This window comes from Sander lucioperca, chromosome 23, assembly GCF_008315115.2.
Source record: "Sander lucioperca isolate FBNREF2018 chromosome 23, SLUC_FBN_1.2, whole genome shotgun sequence".
Taxonomy (NCBI): Eukaryota; Metazoa; Chordata; class Actinopteri; order Perciformes; family Percidae; genus Sander; species Sander lucioperca.
The window spans coordinates 13450036-13475761 of NC_050195.1; the positions used below are offsets into that span (position 1 = coordinate 13450036).

A 25726-nucleotide genomic window follows, 5' to 3' on the forward strand; every position below is an offset into this window, starting at 1 on the left:
ATGGCTAAATCAATGTCTCTCTAATGTTGTTTAAAGGGGATGGCTCTCAACAGCTGGGTTAGGAAAAATTGATTAGTCTGATATAGATCAGCTGCTTGAGAACGAGCACATTTGTTTAACAAATGACGACAATTCCAAAGTCACGTTTGACACTCCTGCATCAACACAAAGATTCATGGATTAATTACAATACTTCCACTATGCAATGTTAAACAGGTTTCTTTCTATACCTGATAAAAAAACACTCTTGGAATAGTTTCACAAACATTTAACATTGTTATTATCAAAAGATGTATATTATTACATGCTCCCATGTGCATGGGATTGGCATAACTTGTTTTTGTCCTAAATATTTCAGAGATACTGGATAAATGGCAGAAATTAAGAAGTTGTGGGATTCATAAAGTTGAGTAAGTGGAAGGTTTAATTTTATATTATTGAAGATGGCAATAAAGTGGCCCATCTCAGCACTGATTGATTTTTACATCTAAAGGCTGTGAGCAGGAGATAGTGTTGAGCGATATGACGATAGCCTGAGTAGTAGCCAGAGTAGCCAGAGCTTGCTAACACAAGCAGGAGCATCCGCAAGTGTTGACTTGTGAACTGCAAGTGAAGAGGGATCGGTTTTGGAGAGGGCCTCCGTCAACGTTGCTACTAGCTAAACTAGCAAGCTACACGATGCCCCCCCTCAGCTGTACACCTTGCTGCGACTCGTGCCTCCTGTTCAGCCAGAAGATAGTGGAACTTGAAGCCAGAATAGCGACTCTCCACCAGATCAAGGTGAATGAACAGTTCCTTGACACCATTATCATTGGAAGTTCCCCTCACACACACACTAATGTCGGATGTCTTGATTCCACTCTGCCCTGCACTACTCTCACCCCACCACGCACTAATACAACCTCTGTCCCTGTCGTCTCTCCTCGGCTTCTGCCGAGAACCAAGTCAGCTCTGCTGACCAGCTCCACTCCACACCAGCCTGAGCCATGGCGTATAAGCAAGCACCACAGCAGACGGTCAGGATAACGCTCAGGCCCAGCCCAACCTATACGACTAGAAAATCACTACACCATTCTGATGAACGATGAGGAGTTCCCTCTGCTCTGCGGAAACCCTTCTCTGCCACGTCCCCATGGCGCTCATCCTGGCCCATCCACACAGTCGGCGCGCCCCCCTTCAGACTCAACAACTTCTACGCTGGTCATCGGAAGCTCCATGGTCAGGGACCTCTACATTCCCCCTACACCCAGCGGTCCGTCCAAGGTCTACTGCTTCCCTGGTGCCAAGGTCCGTGACATCCAGCACAAACTTCCCAGCATCCTTGCCTGCCACGCTAAGGTCGACAACATCATCGTGCATGTGGGCACAAACGACATCAGAGAGAGACGGTCGACAGCACTTCCAAAAGACTTCACTACTCTCATCACCACCCTGATGGGCACAGGAAAACGGATCGTCATTTCTGGGCCTCTACCTACCTACAGAAAGGGTGCTGAAAGATGGTCCAGACTGTTCTGGCTCCACACCTGGCTGAAACCCCACTGCGCTTCCCTGGGCATTCCCTATGTCGACAACTTCAACTTGTTCTGGGAGAGGCCCAGCCTGCTGAAACATGATGGTCTCCACCCAAACCGACATGGAGCCAGGCTGCTATCTGACAACATAACGACCACACTGAAAGTTAAGTATTGACATTCTGTTGAAAATATCACAGATTCATGCCCCCCAGGTATTGATCCTAATGGCACTTTACAAGTGAATGAATCTGAAAATGTTTTCTGCAGGGTAACATGTAGTACTAGTACTATTCCAGTTATAATCAACAATAGACCATACAAAGTGTTGAATCCCCTAAGTAATAAGAAGTTGACTGCAAACATAGTCAATTTAGCATCCAGTTCACGTCAGCCACAACCTGCCCCAAAAAACGAGACAGTGTCTGTAACTCGACTCAGATCAGTTAAATCACAGGTAACCAAAAGAGGGGCAATACTTAACAACCTAAATGGAATTACAACTACCACTGCAAGAAGAACAGGAGAGGAAAATTAGATGCGGTCTACTAAATATCAGATCTCTGTCTTCTAAAGTAATACTAGTAAACGAATTGATATCCGATAATCAAATTGATCTATTCTGTCTTACTGAAACATGGCTGGGCCATGAAGAGTATGTCAGTCTAAATGAAGCCACTCCTCCCACTCATATTAATACTCAAATTCCTAGAGGCTCAGGCCGAGGAGGGGGAGTTGCAGTCATATTTGACTCAAACCTGTTAATTAATCCTAAACCTAAACTAAATTATAACTCTTTTGAAAATCTCGTTCTTAATCTTCAGCATCCAACATGGAAAACAGTACAGCCTATTATATTTGTTGTTGTCTACCGAGCACCAGGTCCATATTCTGAATTGTTATCTGAATTCTCAGAGTTTTTATCATGTGTAGTCCTAAAATCAGACAAAGTACTTATTGTAGGTGATTTTAATATCCATGTGGACGTTGACAGCAATAGCCTTAGTACTGCTTTCAACTCACTACTAGATTCAATTGGTTTCAGTCAGAGTGTGCATGAGGCCACGCACTGTTTTAACCACACCCTTGACCTTGTGCTGGCATATGGCATCAAAATTGAAGACGTAATAGTATTCCCGCAAAATCCTTTATTATCAGACCACTTCTTAATAACTTTCGAATTCTTACTACCCGATTATACGAAATTAGATAAAAGCTTCTACACTAGAAGCCTATCTGACAGTGCTATAGCTAAATTCAAGGAAGATATTCCAACAGCACTAAACTCATTACCGTGCCGTAATATAACAGAGGATCTTTATGTAAACTTTAGTCCCTCTCAAATTGATAATTTCGTAGACGGTGCTACGGCCTGCCTACGGACTACTTTAGACTCTGTTGCTCCCCTTAAAAAGAAGACGATGAAGCAAAGGAAACTAGCGCCTTGGTATAACTCCCAAACTCGTAAATTAAAGCAAATCTCGCGCAAACTTGAAAGTAAATGGCGTTCCACCAAACTGGAAGAATCTCGTTTAGACTGGCAAGACAGTCTGAAAACCTATAGGAAGACCCTAAGAAAGGCCAGATCAGACTACTATTCATCACTAATAGAAGAAAATAAGAACAACCCAAGGTTTCTTTTCAGCACTGTAGCCAGGCTGACAGATAGCCACAGCTCTATTGAGCCATCTATTCCTATAGCTCTTAGTAGTGACGACTTCATGAGTTTCTTTAACAATAAAATCATAACAATTAGAGATACTATTCATCACCTCTTGCCCCCAACCTCTAATGGGTCACCTTTAACTGACAGACTGCTAGAAAGAACGACTAGACCTGACATATACTTAGATTGCTTTTATCCTATAAACCCTCAACAATTAATGTTAAAGGTCTCTTCAGCTAAGCCATCTACCTGTCTCTTGGACCCCATCCCAACGAGGCTACTTAAAGAAGCGTTACCCGTGGTTAACACTTCATTACTAGACATGATAAATATGTCTTTATTGACAGGTTATGTACCGCAGTCATTTAAAGTAGCTGTGATAAAACCTCTATTGAAAAAACCCACCCTCGATTCTGAGGTCTTAGCCAACTATAGACCTATATCTAACCTTCCCTTTCTCTCCAAGATCCTTGAGAAAGTAGTCGCTAATCAGTTATGTGATTTTCTACATAGCAATAGCTTATTTGAGGACTTTCAGTCAGGATTTAGAAAGCATCATAGCACAGAGACGGCACTGGTGAAAATTACTAACGACCTTCTAACTGCTTCAGACAAAGGACTTGTCTCCGTACTTGTCTTATTAGATCTTAGTGCTGCATTCGATACTATTGACCATACCATCCTCTTACAGAGACTGGAACATTTAGTTGGCATTAAAGGAATCGCACTAAACTGGTTTAAGTCCTATTTTTCTGATCGATCGCAATTTGTTAATGTTAAAAATAAACCCTCCAATTACGCTAAAATTAACCATGGCGTTCCTCAAGGCTCAGTGCTTGGACCAATTCTATTCTCCTTATATATACTTCCTCTAGGCAATATTATTAGGAAACACTCAATTAACTTTCACTGTTATGCGGATGACACCCAATTATATCTGTCAATCAAGCCAGACGAAACCAGCCAGCTAGCTAAACTTCAAGCTTGCATTAAAGATATAAAATCATGGATGGCCTACAATTTCCTGATGTTAAGCTCAAACAAAACCGAAGTTATTGTGCTGGGCCCGAAACACCTACGAACCTCATTAGCCGAAGATATAATTACTCTGGATGGCATTGCCCTGGCCTCCAGTACTACTGTCAGAAATCTAGGAGTTATTTTTGATCAGGATCTATCCTTTAACGCCCATCTAAAACTAACCTCTAGAACAGCCTTTTTTCACCTTCGTAACATTGCTAAAATTAGGAACATCCTGTCTCAAAACGATGCTGAAAAACTAGTCCATGCATTCGTTACTTCCAGGCTGGACTATTGTAATTCCTTATTATCAGGATGCTCAAATAAGTCCCTTAGGACTCTCCAGCTGATCCAGAATGCTGCAGCACGTGTTCTGACAAGAACTAAGAAAAGAGATCACATTTCTCCTGTATTAGCTTCTCTCCATTGGCTTCCTGTAAAATCCAGGATTGAATTTAAAATCCTTCTTCTGACCTATAAAGCTCTAAATGGTCAAGCTCCTTCATATCTTGAGGACCTCTTAGTACCTTACTGTCCCACTAGAGCACTACGCTCCCAGAATGCAGAATTACTTGTGGTTCCTAGAGTCTCTAAAAGTAGAATGGAAGGCAGAGCCTTCAGCTATCAGGCTCCTCTCCTGTGGAACCAGCTCCCAATCTGGGTTCGGGGGGCAGACACCGTCGCTACATTTAAGACTAAAGTGCAAACTCTCCTCTTTGATAAAGCTTATAGTTAGGGAGTGAGGAGTTGCAGTGAACGCCTAGACCGGCGGGGCAGGGTGCATAGCTGCTGACACAGCACCCCTGCTTTTCTCTGCTTCTCTTTACAGTCATCAGATTTACCTATCGTATAATCAATAATATAGTGCCTCTCCTAGTTATGCTGTTATAATTCTAGACTGCCGAGGAAGTTCCTTCTTATGACACGCTCTTTTCTTTTGTTTCCTTTTATGCACATCCTGTCTCAGAAGTGCTTGTTACTAACCTAGCTCTGGGGAGTAAACTCAGAGTCCTTATGTTTCTTCTTCGCCCAGAACATCGCTTCGGATTAGGGCGACACCAAGACCTGGGTCTTGGGTGCAGCTGTGGCTATGGACCTGCTACGTCCTGCTGCGTCCACCCATGCTCTGCTGTGCCACGCTACATCCTGTACCGTCATAACCCCAACCGTCAGACACCGCCCACCAAGAGTCTGGGTCTGCCGAGGTTTCTTCCTAAAAGGGAGTTTTTCCTCGCCACTGTCGCAATAGCCACTGCTAATGCTTGCTCTTGGGGGAACTATTGGAATTGCTGGGGCTTTATAGAGTTTGGTCTAGACCTACTCTATCTGTAAAGTGTCTCGAGATAACTCTTGTTATGATTTGATACTATAAATAAAATTGAATTGAATTGAATAGCCTATATATTGTGCAGCGGTAGAAATGTGTCCACCGTAGGCACATTTATATAAATTTTCCTAGGATTGTGAAGGCATGGCCCGTCCTACTCTGCCTTTAACTGGCTAGTACTTGCTACCTTCGTTGGTTGGATTGGTTAGGTTCAGGTATGAGAAGTGAGATGGGTTAGGGTAAAAATACCAGGGTAAGCCAATCAAAACCGCAGTAGGGCAGGTCATGCCTTCGCCATCCTAGGAAAAGAAATGTTGCCACTGGTAGAGATTTGGCAATACCCACTGAATATGCTCAGTAGTGTTTTTCCCGCTGGCCCCGCCCGAGAGTTCACGCTTGGCCCATAGACTTTACATTGTGGTGACGTCACAGGTTTTTAAATTGCTTTTTTGGGCTCGAAAATCCAAAGCTTGGCAGAAAATATTGAAATGCCAGGTTAGAAATTGTATTGTGTGATTGTTTTCATTCCATAATAGTCAGCTGTATCCTAGCTGCTTTGTAGGATGAGTAATACAATACACTTCATCCTACGCTCTAACTCATGCAAATTATGTGCACTTGTGCATTTGGTATGAAAGACTGAGCCAGCAAAGAAAAACATAGAGCTTACAGCATCCCATAGGTGACAAAATGTGTCTTTGGATGCTTGTGGAAAACAAGGCTGATCTGCATAGGATCATTATCACTGTGTACATCTGTGATCTATGTAATTACCTAACACACCATGTACAAATTATTTGTCATTTGAATAAGGCTGAAGACAGTCAGTCTTTTAGTAGATACACATTGCTTCAAGACACTGACAACATGCTTTCCTTCTTTGTGGGTCATTGCACTCATATGGAGGAAGCACTCAATCAATTTGAGGTATTGAGGCAGAGCCACTAAGCGGGCAGCTAAATTACAGTCCTGCAGGTTGAGTGCGTCACATGCTCCCAGACTGTACTCTATTCCAGCCCATTTAACTGACAGAGCCAAGCACCGGCGCTCCAGCACATGTGCATTTCACACCAAAATATTACCATATTGTCACTCTGACAACTCCTCCCCAGTGACAAAAATCCCCTTAATTGAGAGGGAATAGGGCAATTAGAATGCAAAAACCAGACTATTTAAGATACGCCTTGCATACAGGAAAATGGTTACCTAAGCTATGGAGGGTAGCTGCAGGCTCAAACTGCAAATAGCCTAAATAAATCATATTTCCTTTGTCTTCTTCCCATATAATTCATTTCTCTTTGATAAATTAATAGTATAACAGGCATGGGCCGGTTTGATATTCTGACGGTGTGATAACCTTCAGCAAAAATATCAGTTTCAGGGTATTGCGGTATTGCAATTACAGCTTTAAAATGTATTATTTTGAAATGTCTGGGTAAAAAACAACGTTTTCCCCGTTGAACACAATGTATTTTATTTTTTAACACTGCATACTGGCAGGGAAACGTCACTTTTTGTCCTTGACGACTCTTAAAAAACGGTATGACGGAAAATTTCAGTGGTTTTGAAACCATGACTTTTTCGAACCGCGGTATACCTTGAAACCGGTAACCGGCCCATGCCAAGTGCATAATCTATCTATCTATCGAATAAAGCGAGACGTCTTGGTATGTGTGTGTGTGTGTGTGTGTGTGTGTATGTTTGTGCGTATGCGTGTGTGTGTGTGCGTGTGTGTCACCGGCTTTGACTGCGGTACACTTTTTCCTGCTTCCAACGTTACATGACTGCTGGATATACCAAGCAAACTTTTCTTCACTTTCCTGGAGCATGAGCGGATAGCTGAAAGGAACATTGCGACTGTTGTGTTGAATAAGGTTGGGGGGCGGAAAGGCTCTACGTAACGCTGGCTTTTCTGTCTCTATGATTTCGGAGAGGAAACTCAATAAAAAGCCATTTTGCCGACACTAAATATCAAACAAAAGCCAGACACTATATCGTATTAAGTTGCTGTGAGCTGTACATTCACCACTTCTAACCACAGCCAGAACATAACTTTATCTGGGAGTTTCCTCTGCAGCGCTGTGCAGATAGGTCTGGCTATGTGAGACTGTCTCGGAGCTGACCGGGCAAGGACAGCAGTTTTCATCAGACTCACCCTGGGTCGGGTTAATTCTAGTCTACTGCTAACTTATAACACTAATAACATTACCGTCACCAAATTACCCCCGCAATTAAATCCATACTTCAACATTAACCGTCAAGCCACAAGTGTTAAATTTGTTTTCATACGAGACGAGACAACTGTCATTATAAACGCTGACTGTGGTGATATCAACATGACGATCTCTCTCTCTCTCTCTCTCTCTCTCTCTCTCTCTCTCTCTCTCTCTCTCTCTCTCTCTCTCTCTCTGTCTCTCTCTCTCTCTCTGTCTCTCTCTCTCTCTCTCTCTCTCTCTCTCTCTCTCTCTCTGTCTCTCTCTCTCTCTCTCTCTCTCTCTCTCTCTCTCTCTCTCTGGTGGTTGATGAACCCAGATAGGTGCTGATTAGTTCTCATAACAGGCCGGTGGGTAGCACACTGCCATGAGTCCATGATGCTAATGTCTGATTACTCCACATTTCCATTGTGATATTTTGTGATTACATTCTGAATCTGCAGCGTTCTCTGTCAGGTAAATACAGTAGTACAACGTCTTCCTCTGATGTAGATGTAGCCTACACTGTAAGTCAGTAGTGGTTTGGGGTCCTTCTGTAAGTAATTTTGGGTACAATTTGGTTTTGAAGAATTCTACAAGCAGGCACTGTACTAGTATATATAAAACAAGTATAGAGGTATAAAGTACCAATTATAGTATGCTCTCTTTTTTACTTTGAAACTAGCTTTGAAGCACTTTGGACTCAAGTCTGCTGTACAGACACATCCAATAATTTGAATTTCATATAAAGATATATTTTTGAAAAGTGCATAAGTGAGGAAGGAAAATGTAAATCTTACTGATGTTAATGGTGCTTGTGTTTTTTCTCTCTTTTTTTCTTAATAGCTTGATAGAGTAGGACATAAATTGGAGTAGTATATTTGTATTATTAAAAAATGGTCTGTTATAGAGATGGATAACATGTTAGAAACAAAATAAATTGCTAAAATACTACTGTGTTATTCAAATTGGAAACAGTGACACAAAAAAGAGTAAGAAATCAAACAATTAACAAAGATGTCATTGAAACCATCCAGTAAAGAACATCCATTCCTCCAGGTAGACTGAGAAGCGCTGTTCCTGTTGGAGATGATAAAAGCCCTCATTTCTACTCATTTCTGTCCTATTCAAAGTCCCACAGCCCTGCTGCTGCCAGAGGTGCATCTCTCACCTAAACAACCACAGTGACACTTTAGAGCCCAGCCTCCCCTGGCACTTTCTCAGCAAAAAACATGTGGCACTGCTAAAAATACCTGCTTCTGAATCATTCACGACATACACTATTTAGAGAGCTCATGCATACTCATCACCCTATGCAAATATGTATCATCAGACTTTGACTAGTAGGGAATTCAATTAATGGAATAACAGGGGCTGCAGCCTGAGCAGCTTTGCTACACTGTACACTAACAAACATGATGGAAGCAGTGGCATGCAGGGAAAACAAACTCTGATCAAAGTCTCTGTTATACTTTTAATCTTCTAACGAAACATGGTTTTAAATTTGCTGCAGATTTCCCCAATGCATGATTAAGGTTTTACTGCAAGATTACTCTGGTTTATAGCACATCCCTTCCACTCACTAACGGATCTGAACTCAACTAAATGGGTTACCACAAACTTTCAGTAGCCATCACTTTCAGCAGCGCCTATGTACCCAATTACAAAAATGTATAGAGGCTCATTAGAGGCAGTGCACATGGGAAAGAAATTAGATTATAGAGACATAAATAGAGACATAATGGACAGAGATAATGTCATGAACCAGAGTTAAGCATGTGCACCACCACAATAAAAAGGCAGCATGAATGGAGCCATGATACTACGATTCACCATGGCAACAACCACAAACATCTGGTCGGTGGAAATACTCATGCGCACATACAGCGAGTTTGAATATGTATTTCGTTAAAAAAGCAACACAGCGGCTGCTGCAAAAGAGAGAGAATTTGCATGGGAGAAAATTGCTGCTCGAGTCAATGCGTAAGTTCCAATAGAGTGTATTAATATCATATTTAATCATAAGTATAATATTACTGGTGAAATGGTATTGAACCTTTAATCTATTTAATTTAGGTGCAATCCTGCGGACGAAAAAGTCCTAGGCCTACTAATCCCATTCTGAGGCTGCAGCACCATCATTAACAGAATTATAATTCATAATCTTTTATTTCAAGGGCTTACATCATTCACCTGCAATCCTGTGGAACTCCTTTTTAATGACTCTTACTGGTTTGTGTCCAGGGAACACTACAAAAACGTTTAAAAAACGTTCCAGAGCGAGTCACACTCTTCTGACGGCTGAAAACTGCCATTGGCAAAAAAAATATAATGCGACACAAAGAATCTGCTGGGATGTAGAGTATGTCCACGATGGGCGACGTTAATGATATGAGGACAGATAAGGTTATGTAGGCAACTGATAGACTGGGAAGAAAAACGATACCACTCAAATAGGTAGGCTATTATCTGGAAATGAAAATGCATCTATAGTCGGGGCCTCAATATCATCTCCCAACTTATGTTTAACTCCCTGCCAAGTAATACAGCTTCTTCATCAACGGGATCGTTGACAAAAGGAAATACCATGTTTTGAGAAAAAATGTTTTATTGCCTGTCTAACATAGTTAATAAACCAACCCTGTTTTTTCATTCATGCAGATAAACTGCGCTAAAATGTGCCTGATACAGACTGAATGAATGAATGAGGAAAAGAAAGAGCGCTGTGTCAGAGGGGGGAGACTGAGAAAAACTTGAGGTTTATTGAAGAAAAGCTGACGCTGTTATGCGTAAATCACAACGCTTATCAATATCACTTCCCCATCAGTCAGGCACAAGATCTGACCATAATTACAATTTTGCTTTCCATAAACTGTCGTTGCTTTAGCCTTTTATATTATCATTTGCAACCCTGGCAGTGGAAGCGATCGTGAGAGAAAATAAAAAATATAAAAACATAATTCAAACCGATGTGTGGCATTGGCAACACACGGCTCAACAAGCCGACAAATAGCCTATACGTATTTCCCTCGTCGAGGAGAATGAGTATGCTGATGTGTCCAGAGTCAGCAGTGGTGGGTAGATATTTGTGTATAGACTTGCAGTGTCAGTTCTAATAAGATACCTGTATATATTAAGAAATGTATGATATAAAATAAATATAACAAATAGCAAACAATTTCCATGTCTGCTTGTCAAAAACAACCTGTCAACCACATAAAATATGCAGTGTTGCACTTACTATGATATTTTTTTTGAACCCATACTGTATCCGCTCCGGTAGCAACTTCACTGTACGGTAGAGAAATGTGAAAGATGGACAACTACACAGGAAAGGCACATAGTGTTCTAGTGCAGGGGTCTTCAACGTCTTTTAGGCCAAGGACCTCTTAGCTGAAAAAGTGATGGAGCAGGGACCCCTAACTATATATTGTATCAAATTTAGTTGCATATTAAACCGGACCTACAAAAACGTTTAAGGCGGCCTGAAGCCTTTACACATACCTTTTTATGGTGCATACAATACTAAGCTTTTAAAATAAACATTGTAGGCATATTCTTATATTTATAATGTTAAAATGTGGCACAGTAAATCCTTAAGTATAACTGTATCTGTGAATGGCTAAATTACCTATAGGGCAGTGAGCCTATCATCAATGTTGTGTACATTAAAAAAATATATTTACTAATAATATGTTGGATTCATGTTAATGCATATTTTCAGACATATGACGTATATATAAAAACACACACGCACGCACACGCACACACACACACACACACACACACACACACACACACACACACACACACACACACACAAACACACACACACACACAGTGACTCAAAGTACAGTGAAGATGTGACCCAGTCCTCCTGCCTTTGCCATGGATATCTCCTCTCATCTTCTGTGAAGCCTGCTCATTAAAGAAATATACACAACCTGCATTCCATTTTATGTAAGTCTTTGATGGCATAAGTGTTCTTTGATAAGTGGCTTATTACAGTACTCTGTATGAATACCCTATGCACACAGCTCAGAAGTCACAAAGTAGCAGCGTTTTCACATGGGGACACAGAATGTCAGATAGAATAGATTTTAAACCATTATTCTAAAATAATAACTCATTTTTTATTATTTATGTGGGTGTTTGTCTTGATGTAATATACTGGAGTTTAACTTCCTGTGCCTCAGCAGGGGGAGTAGAGGAATAAACAGAAAAACTAACCAAATAAATAATCCTAATTTAGACTACCACCCCTAGTCACAATTTCCCCACCAGGGTGACCAGCATTAAATTAATGAGACCGTCATCTTTTTTGGTCCAAACTGTCTTTGTCAGCAAAACACTACCAACATTTTGGACTTTTTATATGCTGCTTAATTGGGACTGAATCTTGTCAAAGTACCACGAAGTTCACTAGAGCTCATGTTGTGTTTCTAATTTGGAAGTGGACCCTTCGGCGTCGTCACACAGAACATAAAGACAAATTGGACCAGCAGAGTTCCTAAAAGCTATACCACGACTTGACAGTTTGACTTCTTACTTTCATCATTTAAGAAACAACTGAGCATGAAACTAAAAGAATCCAAAAACAGCTGATAACCGATATGTCAGGAATAAATAATAAGTAATTCAAATTCTTAGTAGTTGTAAGAATGAAAATGCCAATAATACTGGCAACATGTATTATATATATATGTGAATATAAATGATCACATTAGCATATATATGTATGTATGAATAAATAATACATAATATATCTGCTGTCCATTTACTTAATACTGTTTGGAAGAGGTAAGGTGTACAGTGCACAGTGTTTAAATAAAACATAGGTTGGTAAGACCGGGGAGGACTTTAAAGAAACTTTATTATAAAATATTATTAAAACTAATATTGACAGAAACAAACTAAGGGAAGTTTTTCAGGGTCCTTTCAAAATTAAAACATTACACATTTATTTAATACCTCAATGAATTCTGGCTGTAAGGGCTTTACATATTTGACCCACTTAGTCCAAAGGTTAATGAAAACATTTTTTTGAAGACAAAGAGAGAAGGTAACAGATGTCATTTACTATATCTATCCATTCCTGTGTTGTGGGGGCTTCAGGAAGCATCCAATACCTTGTGAGTACTTTTTGACCAGCAGATGTCAAAATACCAAACAAATACTCATCAGACCGTCTGGATATGCATTTTCATACTGACAATTACTTTAAGAATTTGAATTACTTATAATTTATATTGTATATCAGCTGTTCCATGCTATGCTATAAAATACAAACAACACTATTTTCCACCTTCTCAGCTGTCTACACTGTAAACTAAAAAAAAAAAAAACAAAAAAAAAAAAACACCTGCATCTCACACACAGCACTCAATGCACAGGCCCTCCTAACACTATAAACACTATTCACCAACACATGCACCAAAACTGAAACTTCAGCACTAGCTGCAACAGTTCTCTGATTTTAAGGAGATGGAGACGGTTCCTACCATTTTGCTGCTGGGCGCGGTTTGTGCCATCCATTGCTCCATTGTATCCCACTGTGGAGTTGGATGTGACATGCTGCTTGAGTTGCGAGGCAGTGTGTGTGTGTGTGTGTGTGTGTGTGTGTGTGTGTGTGTGTGTGTGTGTGTGTGTGTGTGTGTGTGTGTGTGTGTGTGTGTGTGTGTGTGTGTGTGTGTGTGTGTGTGTGTATGCCTGAGTGTAAGAGAGTGTCAGGGCAATGTAAGTGAGTATGTGTGGGTGCTTATAGTACATGTTCACATGTCTGTAAGAATGCTGTGTGTGGGGCTGGGTGTGTGTCAGTAATACTGTGAGGGCTGTGATGGGTGAGTGTGTGGAATGTATATCTTAGTTTGTAGATCATCAAGTGATCTACGAACGTGACCACAGTCATAGAAGCTATGAGTGTCACTAAAAGTGTGTATGTGGGCATCCAGGTGTGCAGTGAGGCATGATGCCAGTTTTTCTCTACACGGTTGGGTGGTTTGCTCAGCTCTTCATGCCTCTCCAAACACTGAGTAAGTCCGTCCTATTTCTTGACATCCTCTCAGCCACTCCTACCCATCCATCCACCCTTATTAGACTGTCTAATGTGTCAGTTTCAAGTCACCTGTGCTCAAGCCTATACACCGTCTTCAACATTTTTTAAACCAAGGACCCCTAAACTAAAAGAGAGATGGAGCAGGGACCCCTGCTCACCTTTTTGCAAATAATACTAAGCTATTAAAATAATAATTATTGGTGTGACTTATACATCATTTTTAATGTTAAGAATCAGGTGGGGAGGCCACACCCTGGCTAATCAGTCAAAAGCACCTGAGAGTCGTTAACCTCCACTCCCCAAATTCACACTTTACATTAACTAGTTTCACTTTAAGAAAAACCACTAAATTATACCTAACAACACAACCAATCCAGCAAAGAACACACATCAGCAGTAGAAAGTAGAAAAGTACAAGAAGCAGCAAAAACCCAAATAAAGTATGTACTTAACTTAATATCTAGCAGTCCAGTACTCAGTTCCTTCAGAAATCAAATGCAGTCAGGTCAGTAAGCAGTGGGGATTTGTATTTGCTAATAATATGTGGAATTCATGAATTCATTTAAATTTTTGAAAAATCTTTCAAAAATTAACAATAATTTGGCGGCTCACCTGCAGTGATTCTGAGGACCCCCTGTTGGAGATCTCTGCTATACACAGTTAAAGCTCATATAGAGTCCGTAAGACAAAAGGCTTTAATCCATTTTTTAAATGACTGATGAGCAGATAGTGCTAATTAGGGGCGGGAATCAGCAGATGCCCCACAATATGATATTATCACAATATATTATACATTTATAATAGTAATAATAATAATGTATTCTTTATTAATCCCACAAGGGGATATTACAATGTTTTCACTCTGTTGTTATACACATTACACACAGGCCTGAATTACATACATGCTCAGTACCTATACATGTACTAACGGAGAGATGTCAGAGTGAGGGGGCTGCCCATGGAAAGGCAACCCGAGCAGTGGCTCAAGAGCACCTTGGCAGTGCCCAGGAGGTGACTTGAACCAGCAATCCTCCGATTCCCAACCCAACTCCCTACTGACTGAGTGTGTTAACTTAAAATGATGTCCTCAAAGGAAAACTTTTGTGAACATGATTTTTCTAGAAAGATAAACTTTAAATTTAAAATGTTGTTATTTTAGTACCAACATTTAAATTCTCATGTGCAATTTATATAATAAAAGATCAACGCGATAATATGCTGTGTCGATTTTTCCGCCCACCCCTAGTGCTACAGTAATACTTACTATGAATAGATAACTACTGTACATGAGAAGGCAGCTGGTGTATTTACATTCCAGCCATGAGCCAGTGTGAGTGCAAGCAGCTTGGTCATTAAAGAAGCGCAAGAGGCAAAGATCCACATGTACAGAGCAGGAAAAATGAGACAGCGCAGGAAGCCAGTCCAAATGAGAGAGGAAATCTGCATGAGTTCTCGTTCAGGGTGTCAGATGTTTTATGGAACACTTCAATTATGTAGCTTGTTTTTTCCTTTCAACTTCTTCTCTGCTCCTCTGAGGGATTGCAGAGGCCTGTCATCACACTACCTGGTGTGGTGCTGTCATCTTCAGGCCTGAGCTGGTAATGCAGGTGCTCTCACAATGCCATTATATCCACCAAACAGCTGTTCTCTGGCATTCACCACACAGATCAAAATAGTAAAAAAAGGTTTTCAGTTGAACCACACAGCTCAGTTGTAGATTTAAAGGGTATCTACCATTTTTTCAACCTGGACCATATTTGTTTTTATGTCTAAGCGACTGATAGGAACAACAATCTTTGACATTGGTCCAGTATTAAGAGAGAACGCTGCAGTCGGCAGTCAGCGAAACAAGCTACAATGTAAGTTAATAGGACAATTATCCAGCTTGTATTTACATTCACAAAAGTGCTCGTTTTGCCACTGACAGACTCAGATTAATATTCTAACTGTCTGACAACATTATGGAAAGGATTTCTAAGGAGGTCGACCTTTCTGTTAAAGAGTAAGATCCTTTTTTTTAAACATAAAAACATCTGCAAAATTGCGTTCGCTAAACCCACCAGACTCCATGTGAAATACACTTCATTCAAAGTCGACAGAAACAAAATAAAACTATTAAAAGCCATTTTGGGTCGTCTTTCCACTTTTCCAACCATCACAACTCTAGTTTTGGTTGAAATAAACACATAGTTTACTGATTTACATGTGAAAATATGTTGGCTCTATACACGCTAAAAGTATTGCTTTTTTAAATGGAGTCTGGTGGGTTTAGCGCTAGCAACCTCAGAGCTGTTTCTGGTTAAACAGAAAGGTCTTTAAGAGGTTTTATAAAGGTCTATCTCTGTAGAATAATAATCTGAGTCTGCTGTGGCAAAAACAGAACTTTTCGTGGACCAAACTGACACTGAACATTTGCCCTATAGGGTTACGTTGCAGCCTGGTCTGTGGCTTCCGGTTACAGCGTTCACGCTTAATACTGGACCAATTTCAAAGAGTGTTGTTCCTTTCAGTCACTTACATACAAAAACATAGGAAAATAGGGTCCAAGTTGAAAAAAAAAACAGTAGTTACCCTCTAACTGGTTATTTCTCCCTTTGTAGTTGAAAAGGCAGCGATCACTGAAATAAGCTGTCTGTAGGTGGCTGAAAACCGGCAGGACTCGGACTCCAAAAGAAGGTGAGAGGGCAGGTGGAAGCAATGCTTTAGAGGACTTATGGGATTATCATCAAAACAACACCCTGCTGTTGTGATGTTATTATGGGTTCATGAATTCAACATCTTTCCCCCCCCAATTACATGATGTGAGTTTTCTACTAAGAAACAAAACAAAATCCCCAACACAGTGTTACAAAAGAGAGTCTTCATGTTAAATGAATGTCAGATATATACAGTGAAAATGCAGCTCATTTTGTGTTTTGCATTCTTCCCTTAACTGTCTATAAATAGCAGTCCATAGCATTTGGAGACACAGCTGGTGCTGTTTCCTCCATCTGCACTACTAATGTACACATACATGCATATACAGTACACACTCACATTCACAGGGTAATGTTTTGACCTTGCCAGCTGCCCATCACATACTGTGCAGCATGAGGTTTATGTTGTGTTGCATCATCAACTTTGGATTATTCTCTGCTGATGATCCCATTCCTACTCGGAGAGAAAAGAGAGGATGATGTCTCACTCACAGTATATGAAAGAATAGATTGTCCATATTCCTCTTTAGTAAGTACAGTCCCAGCAGAGAATTAACGTAATCTTTTCTGCTCATCTCACTCCCAACATGGGCTTCCAAATGTGAGAAACAGATAAGCTTAAAATATGGGATTACTTTACTGGCCTCATGTTGAAGTTTGAATAAAAAGAAAATAACCTTTGAGAGCGTTTGAAACACTCTAGCAAGAGACACCTCTTTATCTGCAATAAAATTACATCATTATAGGCCATCATTTAATTTATCAAAATAAGATCATTTGGAGTCATTTAGTTGTCCAACCTAGTTGTTGTGCAGTAGTTATTTTCTGTTGTGTTTAAAACACAAACATATATGTATAAGAGAATAAAATGTTTAAGGAGGTGTCAACATTCTGTCTGTATTCTGCAACATGCATACATAGTGTGTATTTTTTTGGTTTAATGTGAACCATCTGACACTACTGTAGCACACAGTGCCATCAAAGCACCATCACGCACAAAAAGCACCATTTAATATGGAAACTGACAAAACAGATCAAGGTTTCATATCTTCAGTTTAAAGTGATTTTACTCTAGCATGAATGGGGGGAGATGATGTTAAAAAGGAGGAATATTCTCCCTTTTACTGTAATTTCAAATATAAATCAGACAAACTGATGATAATTGAAAGAACAGAGGCATTGAAAAATCAAAAACTTGTGACAATCTCAAAACCCTTTCTGACAAAAGAGAGACCTTTCACAAAAGCCAATCATCATACATTTCGAAATACGACATAAAAAGAACACCCTGTGATTCACGATGGGCTGTTATAGCCCACCCATAAGTCGTTGTTTTAGGGACATGAGATGTCATCTTTGTCAGACAGCTAAGTTTGAAGTTTATGGCACATTTCTCGCTATAATTGTTTCCCCTGCTGTTCATCACGGTCATATGAATCTGACAGGAGTTATGGGCTTTAATAACAAACTGATTAATCTACAGGATGCTGAGTGATGAGATGCCACACCAGCCATCAATCTGAGACGCACGTAACTGCTGAATGCACATGCACTGACAGACATACAGGAAGTGTAAAGTAAGTATCTCTGGAACTGTAGAAGTGAACCAGGGTGTCATTCACCTCTAACACTAGATTTAAGAAAACAAGAGCCACATTTTGATCTGCTTATAAGGCTACATAAACCTATTCAACTGTTCAAAGACTCTCAGCACGTTCTGAAACGAGGCCGAGAAATGCTCTGTGATTAACCTGCTCCTCTGGAAGATGTCTTCATCTAAAAAGAAATACTAATTGAACTTTCTGTGCAAGTGGACAAGAACACTTTGCCTTTAAACCACCTTATTTGTGTGACCTTTGCCCTCAAAAGCTCTCTTCTGACAACCAGCGGTGGAAGAAGTATTCAGATCCTTTACTTAAAAGAACTAATACCACACTGTAAAAATACTCCGTTACAAGTAGAAGTCCTGCATTGCAAATATGTGTTTCATCAGCATTATGTCCTTAAAGTAGTAAAAGTAAAAGTACTCAGTGCAGAACTCTCCTCCCATTGTAGAAAGTGTAAAGGATCAACCGGTTGTGTGTTTAATGGTCTAATCATTTCAGCTGGACTTGAAGGCCGTTATATTGTTGGCTAGTTTACTTTAGAATAAAACATCAGATGTTATAAACTACATGTGTTTTGTGTGCAGGAATCTTAATGTGTAAAGTAACTAGTAACTAAAGCTGTCAGATGAATGTAGTGGAGTAAAAAGTACAATATTTCTCTCTGAAATGTAGCGGAGTAGAAGTAGAAAGTGGCATGAAAAGAAAAGACTCAAGTAAAGTAGAAGTACCTCAACATTTGGACTTAAGTACAGTAAACTTGAGTAAATGTACTTAGTTACATTCCACCACCGCTGACAACATCAAACATCCAAAAAGAACAAGCACCTTGGTAAATGGTGAAGTCAAAGCACACTTTCCTTCTCTCCAGAAGTCCCATTTGGTCGCCTCTTCTGTCTCCTCAACTGAATTACTTTGTCATATATGATATATATTTCTATCGTTTACAATAGATTGTCAGTGTATTTTCTTGCAAGGTTTTGCTTGCAGAGAAAAGAGACCAGAAAATAGATCGTGAAACACATAGATCTACACAATCTATAGTTAAAGGTGCAGTAGGTAAGCCTTATAAAACTACCTTTCTGTCATATCTGCTGAAACTGACCCTATGTTCCAGTAGAACTACATGAAGCAGGTCATTTAAAATAAATAAATCCGGCTCCTCTGGCACCACCTACAGCCTGTAGTGTGAAAAATCCACCGCTCCCTGTTCAGATGCACCAATCAGGGCCAGGGAGGGGGGTGTCTAACTGTGTGTGAATCACTGCTCATGCACACGCATTCATTCTCCCTTGTGGGGGGAAGGGCTTAGGAGACCGTTTGGGCTTTAGAAGAAAGGGGGGAGGGACTGAGAAGTTGTCAATGTTCAAATTCTTTGGCTAAGTCCTGGATCTTCACAATCCTACCTACAGCACCTTTAACATGGGCGCCTGAAGGGAAGCGGGCAGCGCTTTGTGGTGCTCCCGCCTCCTGTGTGTCTCAACCCAGCGGCTGCCAAAATGAACCGCGCTCGCCGCACTCCACCAGAGAGTCAGAGAGGCTACACACAGCTGTGGTGCGTTTACGGTGTAATCGGTAACACCGGTGTTGTCAAAGGTTTATTAACTGGTGGATTAATGTCCTCACCGTGGCATCCATAGTGTTGACTATGTAGGACAGAACTTCAGACAGAACATCTACAGAGAGAGGTAGGAAGCTTTTTAAAAGTAGTGGAGTAGTGGAGTAGTAGAGGTGATGGGTTTGCAGCCTGTGAGAGAAGAAGGGAAGTGACTGTAATTCTGACTGTAAAAGGGAAATGGGAGAGAACACAGGCTTGTGAGAGACTGAGGAAATGAAAGTGCTGCTTCACTTGTCCCATACATCCTTTCTCTGTTGTTCCCAAAGTCAATTACCAGTAATTGGAATGCCTTCACACCACCCTCCATCATCATCTCATCACAGCTCATTCACTCGAGCCGGTGCAACAAGCATTATCTCCCCAGGAACACTTGTCAGATAATAGCGAGCAGCAAGCGTTAATTCAATTACGAGAACTTACAGATCTGTCCGAGAGCACCTACACACATGGATATATTCTCTGCATGTAGAAGCGTAGTACATGAGCACACACCTTTCCACGGCTGAACCTCCGTGTTCAGTATGGGCTAAACTGCCCAGAGGAACAGAAAAAAGCACTGAAGCAAAAAACAAACCAGCCGCCCAAATTGGTTCAGACGGGCCAAAACCCTCACAGATAACACAAGCACAAGCTCTCTCCCTGCGTTGTACATCACACACTCTATACTGTACATGAACTGTGTCCTACCTGGGTGACTTTCTCTGTGACATGGTGCGTCCGGTCGATGAGTTTGCAGGGAGCTATGATGTCCATGTCCCCTGTGGGCAGGGCGATGAGTGGGTCGGCTTTGAAATCCACAAAGTTGAGGGTGATCTGAGGGATCTTGGAAATGGTGCGGTACCGCATCAGGTCAGAGTCCGACGTGGAGTTCAATATGTTGGACTTACTGTTCACAGCACCTGCAAACACACAGACAGTAATGTTAAGATTAGGGCTGAACCATTAATCGCTGTCCAATCGCAATAACGATTTGAAAGAATGCGATTAGCTAACCGTGACGACCGCGATTAATCAAATGTGCAATATTTACTTGAATGTTTGGTGTAATATTGGGTTGAACATTTTTTATTCCTCTTTTTATTATTATATTTACTGTTTTTCCTTAGATAAATGCAGGAATAATGTTACATATCGCTGAGTGTTAACAGAAATGTCCTATCTTCAGTGGATTTTTCATTTATTTTGTATAACTTTATTGAACATGATGGTAGAAGCAGTAATATGTAGATGCTGCTGTTGAAATGAGGCAGATCAGACATTACACTTTACATAAAGTACTGATATTTTTTTATTAGAATTTTTTTTTATTATTATAACTTTAGCTTTTGTGATAAATGTTCTGTGTTTTACTGTTCAATGTTCCATGCTTATTAAAAGAAAATCACTCATTGCTGGCAATTCATATCTATGTTCTCATCCTTGCATAAGAATATAGAGCATGTTTGATGGTGTCTCATGTTATAATGCTCCATGACATGGTTTATCTGTTACACAGTGAATATTGAAGCTAAACTAAAAAAAAAAAAAAAATAATAATAACCGCTAATCGTATTCACAATATCTGGCAGAAAAATCTCTATTTGATTTTTTCCCCAAATCGTTCAGCCCTAGTTAAAATCAAAGGGAATAATAATTAATAATAATAATAGTGTGTCTGTTTTTCCACCTCCTCTTCCTCACCAGTGCTGCTGCTCCCCGGTCGGATACTCGCTCTGCGGTTCTTTCGCTCCCATTCGGGCCTCATGGCCTCGATCTCGTCTACGGAGGAGGCGCGACGCATGCTGTGGAAGCTCTCCCGCGAGCGGCTGCGAGACAGTGAGCAGTTGGAGCCTGAGGCGTCCGGGTTGAGGCTGAAGCGGTGGTGAGGCGCTACACAGGGGGACGACTGGGTGAGGGGACCCACAAGGTGGGCTCTGCGGGGAGGTGGAGGAGGAGAAGCAGTGTGTACAGGAGGGTCAGGGCCCAGAAAGGTGTGCTGGTCCTCCTGGTGGTCTTCTGGCCAACTCTGTAGAGCTGACCTAGGAAACAGAAAATAATGGGTATTACGTAACAGGGTGTTACAGATGTCATTCAACTGGATATTTTGGGTTAAAGCCATGTGATGGCAAGCGTCTGCCCATATTAAAAAAAGAATGCTGCTGTTTTTAGCCAGCAGTAACCTTTTACCTCACTGTAGGAGGAAAAGGGACAAGAGGATTTCCTTGCTGGAAGCATGCAAGAGTCATTTGCTACAAGGAGCTTAAAAAAAGAAAAAGAGATGAAAATGAGACACAATAAAGTGAGAACAGTCCACACAATTATGCAATTACACTTACAATGAAGGCATTACGAGATAGTGTGGTGTATTCTCATTTCGTAGGATTTAATTTGCACAATATTCCCGGCAAAAGTCAAATTTGGAAGTTAAAAGTTAATGAGCCTGGTTGAGAAAAGTGTCAAATCTAGCTAAGCTGAAAGTGTATTAAAAAAAATAAAAAATAAAAAAATAAAAAATAGATTTCACACCTAAGACTTGAGGATGGCAGAAAGGAAAGCATTCCACGACAAATATAACACTATTCTCAAAAGCATAGACCCTTTATAAGACTAATCAAGACTGCAATACATGTTCCACAAATTCAGTATTTTAAATAAGCCTCTGCTAACCCATCTCTAGCTCCCAAACATACAACTAACCCTTATAATAATTCACAGGGCCTACCTGCTTCCACTGATTTGCTCCTGGTGGTTTAGCGCTAAAGGGGGAAGAGGCAGGAACTCCCCCATGCCTACAGACTCATGACTGTGGTGGTCTGGGTGCAGCGGCAGGGGTGTGGCAGTGGGGATGTGACCTGCCTCTGTGTCGTTCAGAGACACTTTACTGTTGGACATGGAGCGCAGCAGGGGAAGACGCAGCTTAAAGCCTCGTGGACGACCTGGAGGAGAGAAGGAGGAGGTAAGATTGCCTGCACAGTGACAGGTGGAGAGAGAGAATGGAGAGAGAGAATATGGGAGGATATTCTAGGTAGTGGAGGTCATGCTAGCAGAGAGGGAGATTTGAACTGGATCACGCTGACTCTAATAAACCTTCAAAATACAGCTTCAAAAACAATCTACAGGAATCTGGGACAGGAGCTTTGATTCGTTTTTGAGTTTTAGCCACAATGTCAAATAACACAGAGAGAAAGACTTGATTCCAAATATGATCACTGTCCTACTTCAGATATTCAGCTATTCCCCAGGGTTATTCCTCTGGAACATTAAGTGCACGTTCATGTTCGTGGAAAAAAAAGGATTTTGTCAAACTTGATCCAACACAAATACCAGGATTCACAGGAATGAAATTACTTAGCGAATATTACATCCACCTGGCCTTTCTGCAAAATGAAACAAATATACGGCCATAGCCAGCTATGAGGTCACTGAGGTTCGGACCTCGTAATTATTTCCCAAAAAAAAAAACCACTGTCTCTTTGCATCTGAATAACGTGAAACCAGTACTTTCTCTGTGTGAGGCGCGCAGTTCTCAACAGAAGCAGACAGTGACAAGGATCTGTTGATAGTCATATTGACATCATACCAGCCGCATTACATAACTGTCACCTTTCACTATAGTTTTAATGTCTATAGCCTATCTGTAGAATATGCCACAGTACAACTGAGCACTCACTTGTTGAACTTTTCTAGTCTAAACTGAATACAAGACACAATACAAGTAAATGTAGTGAGCCAAACATCACACACACACACACACACACACACACACACACACACACACACACACACACACACACCCACACACACACCGAGAAGTCTTGCTTTAAACGCCTGATTATTGGCCCTGGCTGATTATCGGTCTGTTTTTTTTTGTCAGTTAGCAGATGATCTGTATCACGTTTTATTTTCCTGATAACTGATAACGTGAATGAATTAAAAAGTGTTGTACTTTGGCTCTGCTACAGCTCTGTGTCTGTCCCTCTGCTTCAGTTTATCTCACCACTGAGTCTGACTTCATGTCCCTCCCACAACACTATCTGACTCTCTGTTACTGGGGATTATGGTGAAAGTTTCTCATTTATTAAATAATTGCTTAAAGCATTTAAACAAAGTTTTGTGTTGGAGTTTGTAACATTCCAAAATCTTCATTTTGACTTCAAGATTTTCATTTTCACTGTAAATGCATATCGGTTCCAAATATCGGTTATCGGCTTCGTTAACTACTAAAAACCAGTATCGGCCCTGAAAAAAACTGTATCGGTGGATCCCTAGTATAGGGTGGGTTGTGTTTGTAGGTGTCATTTTGGAATGAATGTTGCTACAGTAAATAAGCGCCATTAAAAGAAAGAACTCTGTACCTCACTAATTTCTAAACTCTGACTACGACCAGAGCCCGTCTACGGTGAGTCTGTTCACTCCCTATTCAGCCCCATTGTACAGAATTTGGTTGCAGTTCCACCAGAGTTCCACTGGGGGTGATCGCAGGCGAGGGCAAAATGAATGGGACTCTATGGAGGGCTAAATGTGTCTCTTTCGCCTGATTGTCATTGAGAAATCTCAGATTTGATTGTAGTTTTTGCAAGTTCATCATGGATTATAGGTTAAAAAAGTTGAATGAACGAGTACTTATGTTCTTTTGATTTCTTACAGGTTGAGTCGTTTTTGCCCATAACACGCTAGCATTTTGCTAATGAATGCTGATTGGTCAGTGAAGGACTGATTACGACCAGAGATCCCGCTTGACAGCATCCGAAGCAGAACCAGAATGTCAGAGTGAATATTTTGGCGTGGTCTTTAAAACATTAGCAAACCTCTTTCTAGCACGTGTATTGACAGGGAGAGCCTAACCTGTCAGCTGTGTAGTATTAACAGGGAGAGTCTAACCTGTCAGCTGTGTAGTATTAACAGGGAGAGTCTAACCTGTCAGCTGTGTAGTATTAACAGGGAGAGTCTAACCTGTCAGCTGTGTAGTATTAACAGGGAGAGTCTAACCTGTCAGCTGTGTAGTATTAACAGGGAGAGTCTAACCTGTCAGCTGTGTAGTATTAGCAGGGAGAGCCTAACCTGTCAGCTGTGTAGTATTAACAGGGAGAGTCTAACCTGTCAGCTGTGTAGTATTAACAGGGAGAGTCTAACCTGTCAGCTGTGTAGTATTAACAGGGAGAGTCTAACCTGTCAGCTGTGTATTAACAGGGAGAGTCTAACCTGTCAGCTGTGTTGTCGATGCCTCCAGAGAAAAAAGGAAGTGACTCAGAGCTTGCCGTAAAGCAGTATCTCTGGCCGTATATGTGTATGACGTCATTGACATTTTAAAAGGCTTTTTAGAACAAAAAATACACTTTTAAAAAATCTAACACCCAGCAGTGTGTATTTTCTTAGCCTCCCCTTTCGAATGCAACATTCAAATTACTAGACAAAAAATGATATCCTAAGAAAAGGGGTATAGCTCCATATACCTCCATTCATTCTGCACTGTGAGCGCCCTCATATGGAATCAGAGTGGAACTGCAACCAGTTCAGAAGCTGGAAGTTTCCCGAGAGTGGAAGTTCTCCTCTTATTAGACATTCTCTGCTAAGACCCTGGACTGAACATGTTAAAGGTGCAGTAAGCGATGCTGCATTCCCCACCCCCCCTACCATCAACTGTCACCACCTGTTGCTGATTGGCTGGAACAATGTTTTGTGGCTTGTGCACTCCTTTCTGTTTATTAACACCAGATTTTTTTTCAGCGCACACAGAAAATAGAGAGCTAGGTGACTGTGAGGAGAGTACAATAAATGAACAGAGAGGCATGACGGACAAGGATTGTAAGCACTGAACCAGTCAAAATTGTAAATTTCCATCATCAACAAGTTTGTCTTTAGTTTTCTGAAGTCTGTTCACCTACTGTACTCTATTACTTCTCTATTAACAATTACTGTCGTTTATTGTTTCGTCAATGTTTCTTCTGATGATTTTCTAAACTTTTTATTTACCAAAAGTAATGACAAATTTAAAGGTCCAGTGTATTAAAATTTAAAGGTCCAACGTTTATACTTGTTCATTATAGAAATCTGT

The 25726-nt window shown here is 40.7% G+C and overlaps 1 protein-coding gene across 3 annotated transcripts in view; it reads right to left on the reverse strand.

Moving 5' to 3' along the window:
* Nucleotides 1-25726, reverse strand: part of kcnh2b (potassium voltage-gated channel, subfamily H (eag-related), member 2b) — a 319040-nt gene that overhangs the window by 128308 nt on the left and 165006 nt on the right. For all 3 annotated transcript variants that reach the window (XM_031298279.2, XM_031298278.2, XM_035998114.1), the window contains 3 exons: nucleotides 22394-22607; nucleotides 21373-21710; nucleotides 20380-20591 (listed from right to left, as the gene is read on the reverse strand). In XM_031298279.2, the coding sequence (XP_031154139.1) occupies nucleotides 20380-20591; nucleotides 21373-21710; nucleotides 22394-22607 (764 nt within the window). The remainder of the gene's footprint in view (nucleotides 1-20379; nucleotides 20592-21372; nucleotides 21711-22393; nucleotides 22608-25726) is intronic.